Source organism: Chiroxiphia lanceolata, chromosome 6 (genome assembly GCF_009829145.1).
Source record: "Chiroxiphia lanceolata isolate bChiLan1 chromosome 6, bChiLan1.pri, whole genome shotgun sequence".
NCBI classification, from domain to species: domain Eukaryota; kingdom Metazoa; phylum Chordata; class Aves; order Passeriformes; family Pipridae; genus Chiroxiphia; species Chiroxiphia lanceolata.
This window is the reverse complement of record NC_045642.1, coordinates 29320888-29337157: the sequence shown is the minus strand read 5'-3', so window position 1 is coordinate 29337157 and position 16270 is coordinate 29320888. Positions and strand designations below refer to the sequence as shown.

The window sequence follows — 16270 nt, the reverse complement described above, 5'->3', positions numbered from 1 at the left end:
GCAGACAACTTTGTTTTAATGAGATGCTGTCCTTTGCTTGCCAGGGAGCTAACTTTCAGTGGGAAGCCTAGGTAGATAAATTGCAAATATGGCATAACTTGAGTCCGTTTTGTAGTTTGTGTATAAACAATTAGAATTAAGTGTTCTGTTTGTTTGATACCTCCCTGTTAACCAGGTTTGTTACATCGCACCACAGCAGTGCAGTACTTAGAGCAACAATATAAATGCAGTAAATTTTGACAGATTCAAAGATGAGTTACGTGAGAGGGAACTGTAGATATTCATGAGTGTAATAGTTCCATAAACTTCTTCTTAAATAAATACATCTGATTTGTTATCTCAACCCAAGAGAATGGGAAGTTACATGACCAAGTAGTATATTCGAATTCTGTTACCAGGATTTCATTAATTTAAAAGTTAGAAAGTTTAATTTCCAGGATCTCTATTCAGTAATGTAAAAACATGAAGAAATAATGCAAGCTTCCCTGTTTCTTTTAAGGGCTGACTCCTCAGGAGTTTTTTCTGTAATAATTTATGCATATTAGTGTCCTGAGTAGAATCTGAAATGTATTATCCAATATTTCCATGTTTGCTGCTGAATTTTTTTTTTTTTACTGATGCAGTTAAGCAATAAACCCACATAGCCAAGGTTTTTTATTAGTTGTGGGAAGATTACTCATATCTTGCACTAGCTTAAATTTTAAACGTCAGTATCAACTGTTCACTACCTGTTAAAAACCAAAAGATAATTACCTAAAGTACTTAATTAAAATCTTAGCTATTGAGAAAAAAACCCTAATAAGTGAACTTTGTACTTATGCCTATAGCAGAAGTAATTGGAAATGGAGAGAGAGCTGTTGTGTTACTGAACTCTGACGCACGCTGTATGTGGCTCGTGAACTACGTAGCAAACTGTCTTATCAGAATGATTGGTCTGAGCATGGCTGCTGTTTTTTCTGAAGTGCTCCCTCTGAGGGTAGAAAGCTTAGAAAGCTTTCTGAAGGTAACTTTCAATATACCAGTATTTTTTTCTTAGTTTCACTGGTTTTAATAATCTAGTTTGAGGTTTTTAACTTGCTAAGATTCAAACATGTCTAAATCAAACGTAATTGTCCGTGGTCTGAAGAGAGAAGCAGGAACAGGATCAGTGTGTTAAAAAAACAGTAATCAAAACCCACTGTATCAGAAGCAGGTTATGTTCTCACAGAGAGGGTAAAGACTGGAAGCTCTGATCTTGTTAGGTGTTCCTCCAGGGGCTGCTTGTTATCCTCTATCAGCAGAAGGAAGAGCTGCAAGACACACAGCTGAGAGGTGTATACAGTTTTTCTTCGGATGCTCTAGAGTGGGATTTTTTATTTTGTATAAGCTCATCTTAGAATATTTCATGCTTTGCGTCGTGGCTTAAGAAGGGTTTCAAGCTAAAAGAGATGGAAGAGTTGGCAGAACATTTCATATGAACTCACAATATCGAAATCAGCTCTGTGTATTCAGAGCTGAAATACATTGAACCTGGCCTTCAGGGGAAATTATTTTATCTCTCTGATCAGACTATTTTGGGAGAAGGGCACTGTAAAAACATAATATTGTGAATAAGGTAATTTATCATTTGAGTTATAGTCTTTTGGCTACTTTTAAAAATTATGTATTTGGGAAGTAAGTCCAAATGATTTATCTCAGAAGTTAGTTTGCAGTCTTCTGTTCTTACACTGAAGCATTTGCTTCTGGTTTGTAGAATAAATCTCTGCTTCACATTCCTTTTTTATTTTCTACTTATGAAGCATCTCTGGGCACTTCTTTCAGTCTTTGTGTTTCTTTTCAAATAGACATGGGCTTCTCAAAAGAATTTTATTCGGATTATCTCTGTTGTAGCTAAATGTCATGGTTCTTAAATGCTGGTAGCTGGTGATTTACTGATTGTTTACTGCGGGTGGGGAAGAACTGAAGAAGCTGGTCATCGCAAGTTGTTCATGTGGTTATTCTCTAAGGGGAAAGAAAGGCTTACACTGGGCTTCTGTTTTGTTAATGGTGACATCATGTGAATACAAACTCTTTAATTCAGTAATGCAGTTACAGTATATATGTTATGTAAAACGGTATGAAAGAGTAGCTCATGTCTTGTCTGCACTAGTGATGCATTTATGTGTAATCACATTTTATATTTTGACACTGATGTAAATTTAGATGTCTAAATTCAGCTCAGTAGTAAGTTAATGAATAGGAACTGCTGCCAATGGGATGAAACATTAGGAAATTTTGACCTGCTTTTGGCCTTTTCTTTATTAGGTAAGTTCAGTTCTACGCTCTACGAGACAGGGGGCTGCGACATGTCACTTGTGAACTTTGAGCCAGCTGCAAGAAGAGCATCCAACATCTGGTGTGTGTGAAGGCCAGTCAAGAGTGATGATTCTTGTCTTACTGCAACCAAATATTTGATTTTAATTTTAGAAGGTTATTTAGTATGGACTGCTAAAAAATCAATACAAAATATTATCCATATACTTTTGCAACCTAAGTGATTTTTACTAGAAGGTGACATTAACCGTGTAGTCTTCTCCACTTAAATAAATTGCAGAAAATGAAGACTACTATTAGCTTAAGCAATACATTTCCAAGCTGAGAACTTGAAAAATGCATTTTTGATTGCCTTATAGAAAGTTTTGTTAAAGGATTTAACCTGTGTTTTGGGCAAGTAGGTGGCTGTTGACCATAATGGCTGTTGAACTTCCAAATGTGAAGCAATTGTAAACTGATAAATTTGTTCTCAAGTTCATAGATGACATGAAACAATACATGGAAGTGTTAACATGCCTGAGGTTAAAATTTGACTTGCAGTTGAAATAGCCAGCTACATACTGGAAAGTTCATCTGCTGCTGGAAAGATGCCCTTTCTTTGTATGAAAGGATAGGAGGCAGAAGAAAGAAAAACAACCCAAAACATCCTTTGCCTCCCCGCCTGCCCCCAATCCACTTCACTGTAGCACTGCTCTGACACTATTGCATCATACTGAATACAATAATTCCCATGATGAGTAGGTGGAATAGCTCTTGGAATTATGGAGTAATGAGTATAAAACCTCCCATGTTCAAATCGTTCTAGTGAGAGTATGCAAGTGCTTTTTGTAGAATTGAACTTCTACAAAAAGTTCTGTATTCCTTGCACAAAGCTGCCAGTGCCTGCCTCTACTGCTTGCATGTTCCAAATGCAAAGGCTTTGCTGATGGCTGCTGTTATGTCCTAATGGAAGAAACATCAGATAATCAGATCTCAGCTTTAGAAATACTTGAGTTTCAGTAAAGTAAAATTGATAACAAAGAATGTTTTTATCTTAAGGCAAGGAGCTGAAGGAAAGTTGCATACATTTGATACAACTCTTACAACCATGTGATTTACATGGAAAACAAACATCCAAAAGCTATCCAAAATTGGGGGAAAAAAGCAATGGTTGGATATGGACTCTCATACAGTAAGAGAAATTTCTCCTCATCTCTAATGAATGGAAATTGCAAAGTAATTTTGCTCTTCTTACCAGAGGTTTGAGTTTGTGTAAATTTAAGTTTTTAAAAAGCAATTTAAGTACTCAGTACACCTGTGTTAAGTATGTACCCTTTGTGGCAGTTTTGGGACCTTGATAAAAACAGTATAGATTTAACAGAAACTCTGCATGTGAACACATAGATGCCTCTGCACTTCTTTAGAGCTGTGATGCGTGTTTACATATCAGTAGCTATCAGATTATAAAACATCTTTGTTCAAGTGGAATCATTACTATTATTGTAGCCCTTGTTATGCAACGTAGGGACTGGGTGTTGAGAAAATTATATTACGGATAAGATTAGAGTCTCCTGGTTTAATAGAGCTACAGAAGGTACCACAGTACATGAGACTAAGTGGCTATTTATACTTATAATAAATAACGGAAGGAAAAACTTAAGGATACTTAAATAAAATTCACAAGGATTTAAAATTAATTTGGGGCACTAGAAAATTAAAGTAACCTGTTGAAATAAAATGTAGTATATAATCTGAAGTATTTTCCTTGTTCTTGTAGTGACACGGACTCTCACGTATCGAGTTCTACCTCAGTTCGCTTTTATCCACATGATCTAGTAAGTTTTTCTTATATATTTTTAAAGCATGTGAAAACTCAGAAGACTTTCCAATTTTATAGCACTGATTAACCATTCTATATGGTAGTTCTTTGTTCCTAAGAAGGAATTTTGTCTGGATTTAAGTGAAGATAAAGTATTTATTGTTGCAATGTCTTCATATATATATATATATACAAATAAACCCTTCTGCATAGTGATTAAAAAAAATTGCATGGAAATTGGATCTCCTAAGATACCTTTTAAAGGTTTCCAGAGATATGTGTACAACTTGGACAGGTTTTCCTTGTGTCTATTACTAAGATTATCAAGCAACAGAAAGAATAAATATTGTGTTCTGACCAAGAGAAACTTCAATAATTTCCCTGAAGGGAATTTATAAATCTGTCATTGAAATCTGCTGTACAAAATTTAAATTGATATGCAAGAAGTGACTGGGAAGACAGGGCAGAAGCTTACTATGTTTCATATTGCAAGTAGTTTGTGATCTTAAACCTTTTATATTGTTGTCAAGTCCAGACATATCTGTACTCTGAAGTCTTATATTGTTGTGTCATGAAAAAAATGTGAATGGTGCATGATTCTTAAGTTAGCAAACCAAAGGAAAGTATATCAAAGTACTTAATGACCTAATCAAGAAGGAAAATGAAATACAGCTTTAGGATTTGTAAGAGGAGCAAGAGACTTCCATTTGCCTGACTGTACTTTTGATCAAGAATGTGCTCTTCTTAACCTCGTGTCTGCTAGAGAAACTTCCTTTGCTTTCCACCATCCCCTTTGAAAATGTGACCTTTAGAAAAGAGGCTGCATTACCTCTCCTGTGCTTTTGGTTTGCCTGTGTAGTCCCAGTGGAGGGAATGATTCTCTTTAAGGCAAACTCCTGACTGTAAAAGCTTAGTCCATGTGCCTAAATGGAAATTTCCACTGAAATTTATTATTAGTGCCATGAATGTTATAGTGATTCTACCTTTTAAGAAACTAGGTTTTTAAGAAGTTGTCAAGAAAAGGACCTATTTTCTGACATAGCTTATCTTAACTAGTATGTTTTGTATTTTTGAAATGCCATCAGAAAGAGTATTCCTGCTTGTTGTTGTCATTAGTGTTTTTCTAGGAAGGAAAAGCTGGCTGAGCATAGTTAGAATACACTGATGATTTAAGGAGTAATGAAAAAAATTTTATAAAAAGAGAAATCGAATGTTAAACTTAAAGATAATTGTAGCAAAAGACCCCTTTAAGTCCTAAAACCTATAGTTTTGATACTTAAAGGTGAGGTGAGTATTGAGATTTTACTCTTTGCCTTAAACAATTGTGACTTTTTTCATTAAATGACATTTTAACTATGATATTATTTAAGAATAAAGGGCAGTGTATTAAGATGTTTCTTGGCCTGTTAATGAAACTTAAAGTGAATTGGATGACACATACATACTGTAGTAACTTTTTAACATTGAGTACTCTCCTTAAATATCCTTTATGGTTGTTAGTATTGCTGCGATTTTTCAGGAGTACTGTAGAGTGACAAACTACAAAATAAGTGAGAGATGCAGTCAGTCATAAATAGTATTTGGCTGCTTAGGGCAGAGCTTTTTTAAGCTCATTTCTGAGTCTATTCTGGATTCAGTGAGTTTGAATTTGACCGCTGGTGCACGCGTATGTTGCTTTGTCATGCAAAAAGAACCATTAAGCATGGGTTTGCATGCAAGTTAGCTGACTATAAGAACTGTGTTGTAATTTATTTAAATTAATAATTGGAATATTCTTGTAGTGTATGTTATTCCTGTTCATGTATCAGTTTACTTGTCTTCAAATTTGAAGTTTTCGGAGTAAATGGGATAATGTGCTTGGAAGACTTGTTTGTTTGAAATAAGGCATGTAGTAAAATGGCAAATGATTGTGTTGTATGCAAACTATCACTGCTGCTAGTGCTATTCATGTGCTGTGATAAGGAGAGGAAAAGTAAGTAGAAGCCTGTGAACTGGCAGTGCTTAACATATAACTTCTCAAAAGTGAAACTTTAAGTATTCCAGCAATTTTCTTTAGAGCTGTTTTCAGTAGATTACAGTGATACAATAAAAATGAGCTTTTGTTAATACTGACTTTCTTTTAGCTTTCTCTTCCTCAGATCAGGTTGAACAGGCTGCTAACAATGGATACAGATCTACTGGAGCAGCAAGATATTGACCTGAGCCCTGACCTTCAGGACCACATGCAACCTCAAGAGGAAGCAGCTCAAAAAGTCAAGCAGTACTACCGCTTTTGGATCCTGCCTAAGCTTTGGATTAGCATCAATTTTGATAGATTAACTCTTCTGGCTTTATTTGATAGGTGAGATCCTTGTATGTCACTAGACCTCGGAGAGCAAAGATTGAAAAATACTGACTAAACTGTAATACAGATAAACCTATCCTTAGAGAATTATACGTATTTTCTTCACTCCGAAAGATGAAAGAATAATACAAAGTGTATTTTTTCTAAAATAGTGAAGGGTACTCTCCTTTTTTCTCAAGCAACCTAAAAAAGGAGAAAGGAAACCAACTCTCATTTTGCCTGAGTGGGGCAATAAGATAATTGAATGGTCAAAACGAGACATTCATTGCTAATCTTTAAAGCTAGGAAATAGTTTTGTCCAAAAAGTAATTGAAAGGGTCTGGAACCTGGCATGCACTTAGTGTTTCAGCAAATAGAGAGAATTTGCCTGCTGTTTCAAAGCATTTTTCTAAAGTCATCTAATACTGTAACTTGTTGTCCCTGCTGCATTTACCTAGTGAAATAAAATTAAGGTGAACCTTCGGTTACCAGCTTTTGGAATATGTGGACTATTTATATTTTGGTAATGAACTTCCTTGAAATAAACAATAGAGTAGTGATTCGGTCTACAGAGGAACACTATTAATTCTGTTCCTAAGCACTACCAATATCATAGGGAATTATCTTTATTCCACTTGGCATATCTTACCCAAGTGAGAGTATTTTTAGTTTCTTCATTACAAAATCATGAATGACAGCGTATATACAGATAAGCTGTCATGCTTGTGTTTTTTACAGGCTTGTAATCATCCTGGATGGGCCTTGAATATAGATTTGTATTACAGATCATGCTTCTGGTTAAACATTTGAATTATTTCTGAAATTATCTGCTGAAGTTATCTTCTGCTGTTTAAAGTTCAGTTCTGTAAGATACTAATTGCTTTCAGCTGTCATTGAAAGCCTGGTAGCTCTTAGCTTTGCTGAGAGACAAGTGTGCTAGTATAGTCTGTGGAAGTTCAAATCTATTCTTAACTACTTTGCTACCAGCAGCATAACTCTTGTTAATTTCTGACCCTAACTGTTCCCTTGCAGCTTTTTCTAGACATAGTTAGCTTTTAATTCTATCTTTTTTTTCTTTTTTTTTTTTTCTCCCTCTAATACAGGAATCGTGAGATCCTTGAAAATGTATTAGCTGTCATCCTAGCTATTCTAGTTGCATTTCTGGGCTCTGTACTTCTTATAGAGGGCTTTTTCAAGGATATTTGGGTCTTCCAGTTCTGCCTGGTAATAGCCAGTTGTCAGTACTCGCTGTTGAAGGTATTTTAATTTCTGTCTTTGTTTTCTACGAACTATAGATATAACTTTGGTTGGGTGTTGCAGATTAGTCAGAGCTTTAAGGGAAAAATGCATGTTTATCATTTATAAAGAAATGAGTAAACTTTAGCTTCGTGGAAAGTTTGATAGATGGTAATACAGGGTCATTTCACTAGAATGGTTCTGCATGTTTGTTAAACAACCCGTTATTTATTGTTCTCATGCACTTTTTATTTTCCCAAAAAGGAACACATTCTCACTGGTTAAAAGCGGCCTACAAACAGAACTTGAAATTTTATTGCTTTGGGGTTTTATTTTTTTTAGTGGGTATACTTCAATGCATTCATATGAAGCAATTATATCTAAGCAAATTTTTAATCAGATTATTGAATTTTTTTAGACTATTGTTAATGGTTTATTTGTAATCTAAGAATGATTATTTATTTTTTATGATTAGACTATTGGGGTGGAAATTAGATTTAGAAAGTTCATAACTGTTGAAAAAAACAGTAAAAGAGGCAGTAGTGTGGCTTGACAATTGTAAAATTAATTGTAGATATTGTTAAAAGAACTTCAGTCAAGAAACTGTATATGTGTGGAGGTAAGCACACTTATCTGTAGATTGGGTAACTTTCCTCTTTCCGTTTTGGTTTCAGAGTGTTCAGCCAGATTCTTCTTCCCCTCGACATGTAAGTCATGGGCACGTGCTACTGTACTAACCTTGCAGATGCAGAGCTTCTACAGAGAACTGATCACTTGGGTTTGATCTTTTTGGCATTTCTTTTATGTGCCTTCTCCTAAGGCATGAAAGGCTTATAATTGCCTTAGTGTATGAGAAGGCAACTGATACTGTGTTTCCCCCCTGTCATACTCTTTGTATTTAGAAAATCATGTCTTCCCTGTTTTGAGCCTAGGTTTTGCTCTGGAGCCATGCCATGTTAGGTTTTTGATGAATCTTTATTATTCAAGCAATTATACTGAGAAGTGTTCTTAATGTTGTAATTTGCTCTGCTGGCAAGAACTGACACAGCTTTGATGTTCTATTCTAGTCTTGTAGATCATTCAGCTGTCCTAGTGTGCACACTGCTTTATTTTTTCGTGATAATAAGCTGAGTATGCCATGCTCTAGTAGCATTAATGTTTGGGCATGGAAATGTTCATGTGCTAGTGTTGCACAATAGGTTTATATTCTGTGTGCATGTGCTAGATTGCCAAGACAAAATATTCCTTGTGTGTCTTAAAATATGTAAAAGCATTATTCCTTTGCAGCAAGGAATTCTTACTATTTTACGTAAGAGATTGTGTTTTTATAAACACACAAATAGAGATTCCCTCCACACCCCCCAGCAGGAGGAGTATCTGAGTAATAAACTTTAATTGCTTTTTCTTTAAAATGAATTTATTCTCTCTTGCTTGCAAAGCCTAGTCAGAGCTTCTCTAGCATTTAGTCCTGCAAGCAACATAGTCTTCGTTGTATTTTATGCTAAGAGTAAATATAGCTTAGTCTAACTTAATCTGAATGTTGTGTCTTTCTTATATCAAAGCCATAAAAAAGACAGACTGGTATCACTGCAAGGATTTTAAGGATTTTATGAAGAAAACTGTAGGTTATGCTGAGGTGACAGTACATTAGTTGATGAACAGTGATTTTGGTTCTGAAGCTGTCTGTAGGAGAAGAGTAAAAATTACTTTTTCTTCTAATAATAAACAAATGTTGGTGGTTTTGTGTTTTGTTTTTTTTTAAACAGGGTCACAATCGTATCATAGCCTATAGTAGGCCTGTATATTTCTGTTTATGTTGTGGTCTTATTTGGCTGTTGGATTATGGCAGCAGAAACATATCTACAACAAGATTCAGGTTGTATGGAATGGCTTTCACCAACCCATTACTGCTGCTGTCAGCCAGGGACTTAGTTATAGGTGAGTGGCTTTTTCATGGATTTGAATTGTTTGCTTCACAGCAGTAGAACTTAATGGGAACACTTCTGCCTTCTATAGATTTGCTCTAGCAAATGGCAGAGATGTCCTCTAATGTGGTGTCACAGATATTTTTCATTATGTAGTGTCTTAGCCCTCATCCCTAAACTTTCTTCTTGAGTCTGGATATGTTACCCTGCTTGGACCTAGCTGCTCAGTAGTTAAAGAACCATTTTGATTTGAACTCTTACATTCACTCTGGAGGAGCTTGTAGCAAATAAGTAGGAGTTCTTGTAAATGAGGTTATTTGTATTTAGCAATTTGGTAGAAATTGTGCAGACACAATTTAAAAAAAACCAACCACATTTTAGACAGACTAAATCTTATTTAATGTGCCTCTTCTCAGAACAGGCCTATCAGCAATACAATTTTGGGCAGTATGCGGTACTTTTATTATGTTCTGAGCAGCACAGTGCATTCACAATACTGCTGGCATTTAACCCCCCCCCAACCCAATGCAAAAACCAAACAGCATAAAAAAAACCCAAACCAACAATCCTTTCCCCTCTGTACTTACAAAATTATGAAAATAATAACAGCTGTGTAATCTCAGGCAGAGCCCATCAAAAGGAGAGAGAGGACATAAACATGTGAAAGTCATCTTATCACGGGAACTTCGTACATTACTTCAGTGGAGAAAAATTATTTGGGTGATCTTTTGTCAATCACTACTTTGGGAGGGGTAACAAAATCTGTAAGAATTCATCCATATTGAATTCTGTTGCTCTTCAGTTGTGTCCAAGTATCTGTGCATGAAAGACTCCAGCAGCTAAATGTTATGACTGCATGCTGAAAGTTTTCTGTCCAAGAAAAATGAAAACTTGGTGTGGGTTTTTTAAAATTTTAATTGATTAATAAGAATTATTGACTTAAGCATTTTGTGTATTAGTTTTTATTACTTAATTTTAAGAACATCCTGAATTTCATGCCTTATACTTTTTCCCCCTTCAACTTTCTGCTAATAAGTGTGTATGTGAATTTAAATGTTCGGAGGGAAAATGTCGAAGCCACATATGTATGAACAGAGTATTGTCCCAACACTTTCAAAAGTGCTTTTGAACAGATTCTTTGGCTCTATTTATGTACTGGCATACTCATTCTGTGTCTGTGATAGAAAAAGAAGTTAAGACAGAAGATACTTTTGACTCATTCAAGATATAAAACTCCCCTAATTTCTCTTGATTATGCTCTGTCAATTTTGAAAGTATTTTCTTCCCTTTCCTACTACCTGGAGTCATTGCTGTAATGTATACCCCCATCCCCATAAGATAATGTATGTGTTAATAGTGTGTCATATTATGAAAGTGAGCTGCTTTTTACAAGTACTTAAGAGTCTTTACCAGTTTTAAAAGATGTAGAGGCATCTTCACCAGGCCATGTCCATCTTGGGATTAGCTTTTGAAACTCCTAGTTCAAGAGTTCTGAGTGGTTTTTGATCCTTACGTTTTACTCTTCTGCTGGGCTATCTTGCAGCAGCTTATGTGGTTTATGTTTCTTAGCAGTTCTCCCCATAAAAAATCAGATTGCCAGAATGGCTCACTCTTCTTAAAAAACACCAAACAAACAAAAACCCCACACCTCACCCCCTCAAACACCCCCCCTCCCCCAAAAAAAACCAAACCAAAATAAAAACCTACACTGTACGTCCCCCCCCCACATGCATCCCCTTGCCTTTGGAGAAACTCTTAATGTTGCTGAAGTACTGGTTCAGAAAGCTTTGTGATCGCAAAGCAAGCTGGCTGCTAGCAAACGTACTTTGTTAGCACAAAGTAAAAATCTCAGCTGCCTTTTTCCCCGTTCCCAGGCATAGCTACTAGAACAACACAGGTGCAGGGCACAGCAAACTTAATGTAAACAACATAATTGCTGTATCCTTGCCAACAGACAAGTGAGGACTAGCATAAATTTATATTTTTGTGTCCTAAATATTGGACTTGATCGATTGCTTTAAATATACTCCACATTTATAATAATTATTTTCTGTTTTCACCTAGGTGGTCCCCATTACAGAACAAATATGCTATGGACTGTAAAAACCTCATAAATAGCAGCTTTTTGCTGGAGTACTCTAAAAATTGTGTTTTCCCCATCTATCTAGTAACTTTCTTTTCAATGGGCACAAGATAGTGCGATTTACGGGCCTTCAGGAAACAGCTTTTTAACCTATCAGTGACAAAACATTGTATTTACCTCCTGTGTAGGCTTCCTTTAGTAATTATTTGAGATAAAATTTTGACTTGAGTTCTGAAAAAATATTTTCTTTGGGTCCTGAGGAGCTGGTCTGTAGTCTTTTATTTCCTAGTTTGTATCAGTAAAAAAATGCAGAATTCAGTGTTTTTCCCAAGCCTGGAACCTACATGTTTTTAAATTACATTGTTTAACTTTACCACTGAATAGGGAAAAAAATCAGATTGTCAGTATCTATCTCACTCATAGAAATATCTATGACCGTAGATATTTCTAATTCCTTCAGTGTCCAACCATTCTGCAGATATAAAATTAGAAACTTAAATTTAAGACTGTGATGCTTTACAGGATACTTCAAAATCAGTTTCTTCTTTTGATCACAGGCTACAAGTCAATAGGATTATAGACAGTTCTCCCTAAACTTCCAGACTTGGTCTGCCAGGGCAGTTTTCGTTATTTGATCCTTCTGTCCCTCAGAACCTAGAACTTCTGAAATGCTGCTGCATGTGAATTATATCTGAACTTGTGTAGGAGATTGTTATTCTTGCATCTTTTATTCCTTAAAATGGAAGGTAAATGGTATGTACAGGTTGGGACATACCATTTTCTGTATCAATATTAACTGACATTCATTTATCTTTGTGTTCTGAAGTCCTATAATTTGCAGAGGTTTTCATGATTCATACAGTGACCTGTTTTCATTAAAATAAGAGTCATTTAGGATCAGAAATTTCAGAAGTGGTGTGAGAAAATGAGTAAAATGTCAAACATTATTAGTAGCAGAAAACCCAGAGGTGGAATGCTTGGCCTCTCTTACATCAATGTGGCTGGTGTTAGCTTGCTCCTGTAAGGCAATTAAGGCAGATAAGCCTCACTTACAGTGAGTGAAAATTTACAGATCTAGTCTGTAAACACTCCTGGCTGATCTTTGTTAAATAAAAATGAAAAACCTGAATGGGCCTGTGTCCATTTCTGCGGCAATTAAAACAAAAGTACAAGAAATCTTCTGACTGTTGGTCTATATAATCTGTGTATTCAGTCAGTTTTGAGTCACTGAAGGAGAACGTTACATAATATATATTTTCCTTAGAAATTGTAGTAGAAGTACTTCGGTGATGTTGGGTTAAATGGTGTGTGTTACTCTAGAACTTAAACTGAACTTATCATGATGTATTTTTAATATTCACCACTTTTTCAACTATTTTTTCTTTTGTAGTGTTTACACTATGTTTCCCTATAGTATTCTTCATTGGTCTCCTGCCTCAGGTGAATACATTTGTGATGTATCTCTGTGAACAGCTGGACATCCATGTCTTCGGTGGCAACGGTGAGCGTTGTGTTCTCTGTCAGCGGTAAAAGCACGAGGCTTGGAGCAGCCAAGATTAGTATGCTACTTAAAAAACTTAGTAATTGCATTATTTGTACTCCTGTCCTCTAAACACAGAATACTTAACTGTATTTTTAAAAAGTTTTAAGGTCTTCTGATTGACTATTGAGAAATAGAATTCCTGTCCTAGTAATTATGTCAAAAAGTATACCTTCTTCCTCAGCTGGTTTCTGGTGCACTTTTTAACTATTTTATTACAATGGTAATGTTGTTAAAAAAATGAGGAGGTAAAAAAAGCCACATAAAATGCTTTTTATAAAAATCATTTGTAGGGGAAAATACAAGTAGTTGCGCAGGGTTCGATTGTTAATTCTTTTTTCATCAGAGGGATGTTGCAATTAAGGGGGCTGATATCTTCTTAAGCAAACTGAAGTATTTTGTATTCTGACCTAAGTACATAACAATGTTTTTTTCTTTTCTGTGATATGCAGCTACCACAAGCCTGCTTGCAGCACTTTACAGTTTTATCTGTAGTATTGTGGCAGTAGCATTGTTGTATGGACTGTGCTATGGTGCCCTGAAGGTGAGCAAAATTTTATGCACAGTATATATTAATGTTTTGGGTTTTGTTCTCTGCTTCCTTCTGTATTAGATAATGTAAGTATGCAGAAACTGAATTAGAAATATTAGTCTGATTTGCTAGGGTTCCATACTTGCTCAGCTGTGATGTCAATTGTGGAGATGCCATGCAGGAACAAATCAGATTTTTTTGCTTTTTAAAAGGTACATGATTTGTGCTTGCAGTAACAGGCTATTTTTTGGTTAAAAATACATGACATTTACCGTAAGTTCCACTCTACACTGATTCTTGGAAAAAAAGGAAGTGGCTTGTTTCTAGCAGAGTCTTCATGTATTGTTTATTAACTCTCAAAATGGCTTATGTTAGTATTTTTTTCTGGTGCTGCGAAAGTGAAATAGTCTCTTCAAATTAATATTTACCTGAAAAGAAACCAGAAAATAGTTTGTAGTGTCAAAGTGAAGATGTGTGCCTATGTGAAAGGTAGCAAAGGGAACACCCACTATCTCCACCCCAGTTTTCCTTGCTTGAAATACCTTTCTGTTAGAAAACAGTGTGTAGTGTGGTGTTGGTTCTGTTTGTGCACATCAGGTGTGTCAGTAATCAAAAATGCTTATTTTACAATTAATTGTAAAATAAATGTGTGCCATCCAACTTAAAGTTGACTGGCTTTTTTCCCCTCTGTCACAGAGAGTGGAAAGTTCCTAGAGGAAATAATCCCATGATACTGTCACCTGCAGAACATCATTAGCTTTCCGTGAATTTGTACACTTGTCTCATTAGCCTTTTGTAAACACATCTGTTTAAGATGAACAAGCTTTAGCAAAGAATCACTATCTTGTTTTGCAGATCCAATACAGATCATGAAAACAAAAATAAACCCAATGTTTAATCTGCATTCAACAAATTAGGAAAAATTACATTCTGAGTGAAAACATTTGTAACTTTCAAAATTGAGAATTGACTAAATGTAAGTCTTAAGAACCTGTGGTCTCGAGGAATGCAGGAAATTCATAAGAGTTATGAAAAATGATGACTGTTTAATGATTAAGGTGCTGTAGGCTTGAGGGATGTACACTGTGTTAGAATTCCTGATCTATAGTTAGACACAGGTAAATATTGAGCAATATTTTTGTATAAAAAGTCGCGGTTCATTTTTGTGGCTTCGTAGTTAAATTTTTCATACTCTTTACTATGATATACATAATTCTTGTAGGTCAGATAAGTGGTATATACTTCTCTCCTTTTTACTAATATTTTATTTCTGTCTGCAGGATTCCTGGGATGGGCAGCATATTCCAGTTCTCTTCTCCATATTTTGTGGTTTGTTAGTGGCAATATCGTATCATCTCAGCAGACAAAGTAGTGACCCTTCTGTACTTTTGTAAGTGATAATTTGTATCCCTTTCCCAAGGAACAAGCAAACTGCAAGGAAAAACTACTAATAATGTTAGTTATGGGTACTGTTGGAACTTGTAGTCACCCACATTAATCAAAATAGTATGTTCTTGGTTCAGTAGTTAGAGAGAAATTCTCAGATTTTGCACCTAGTTCCTCCTGTAACAACAACCTTTCTTTATGGCTTCTAGTAAGTCACTTACATGCCAAAATCTGATATAGCTGCCTGCTGATGTTCTCCAAAATATCAGTCAGGTGCCATCTTTCTGCTGGTGGGTTTGTGCTGAACAACATGTATCTTTCCTATATTTAAAGACGTACTCAGGGCACTAGTTGAAACTGCAGTCCACAGGGAGTTTTTCTGAACAGTTTCTCTCATTTCATTTGTTTATCTGTTCTTATATTGAATGTGTGCTCAAAGCACTTGTACAAATAATTTCATCTCAGATGCAAAACAATAAGGATCTATTTTGGTGATGAGCATTCCCATCTAGCATTGGGAAGCAGGTATTCATGTTGCTGTTCCTGAGTATTGATCTAATGCTGAGAGTATTTCTGATTCAGTTAATAATTATGCACGTAAATCAAAATAGTTCCAGTAGGAGAAACACCTCCCCCAGAACAGCCAATAGAAGCTCAGCGACATATCTGGCTGCGTTAGGCGGAGCTTCAGCTTGGACTTAATTGTAACCATAATGTTGGATGAATTTGATAAATAGTAGCCTGGGTCAGATAGTGAGAGAACTCTCCTGTGAACAAGGAGATTAATGATTCGTTCAGACAAGAGGAAAATTCTTATCTTTGGGTTGACCAGTAAACCTTGTCCTCTTGTTACTCTTAGTTCAGTTGGCTTTACTCAGTTGGTATGTGGTCCTTGTCCCTAGATACTTGTTCTTTTGTTCTTTCCAAGTACTAAATCCTGGATGCTTATGTTTGACCTGTGATTTCACCTGTTTAGCCAGATGTGGCTTAGTTAAGCACTGTAATAGATTGCAATATGTACTTTCCTTTGAAGATCTAGGGCTTGTTCAGTAGTGATCTTCCTTCTCTGTAAAATGAAATAATACTTCTGCACAACATAGGGTATTGTAAGAAAAATCACACTGAGGGGTCGAGGGACAATTAGTAGTGGCTAAT

At 35.7% G+C, this 16270-nt stretch overlaps 1 protein-coding gene across 8 annotated transcripts in view; it reads left to right on the top strand.

Annotated features, from left to right (window-relative positions):
* PCNX1 (pecanex 1) overlaps window positions 1–16270 on the top strand; it is an 88768-nt gene that overhangs the window by 42169 nt on the left and 30329 nt on the right. For 4 of the 8 annotated variants that reach the window (XM_032689942.1, XM_032689935.1, XM_032689939.1 and 1 more), the window contains 9 exons: window positions 2284–2374; window positions 4049–4106; window positions 6214–6431; window positions 7517–7670; window positions 8324–8356; window positions 9416–9587; window positions 13048–13158; window positions 13650–13741; window positions 15010–15119. In XM_032689942.1, coding sequence (XP_032545833.1) covers window positions 2284–2374; window positions 4049–4106; window positions 6214–6431; window positions 7517–7670; window positions 8324–8356; window positions 9416–9587; window positions 13048–13158; window positions 13650–13741; window positions 15010–15119 — 1039 coding nt within the window. The remainder of the gene's footprint in view (window positions 1–2283; window positions 2375–4048; window positions 4107–6213; window positions 6432–7516; window positions 7671–8323; window positions 8357–9415; window positions 9588–13047; window positions 13159–13649; window positions 13742–15009; window positions 15120–16270) is intronic. The other 4 variants (XM_032689936.1, XM_032689940.1, XM_032689938.1 and 1 more) reach the window with 3 other exon arrangements.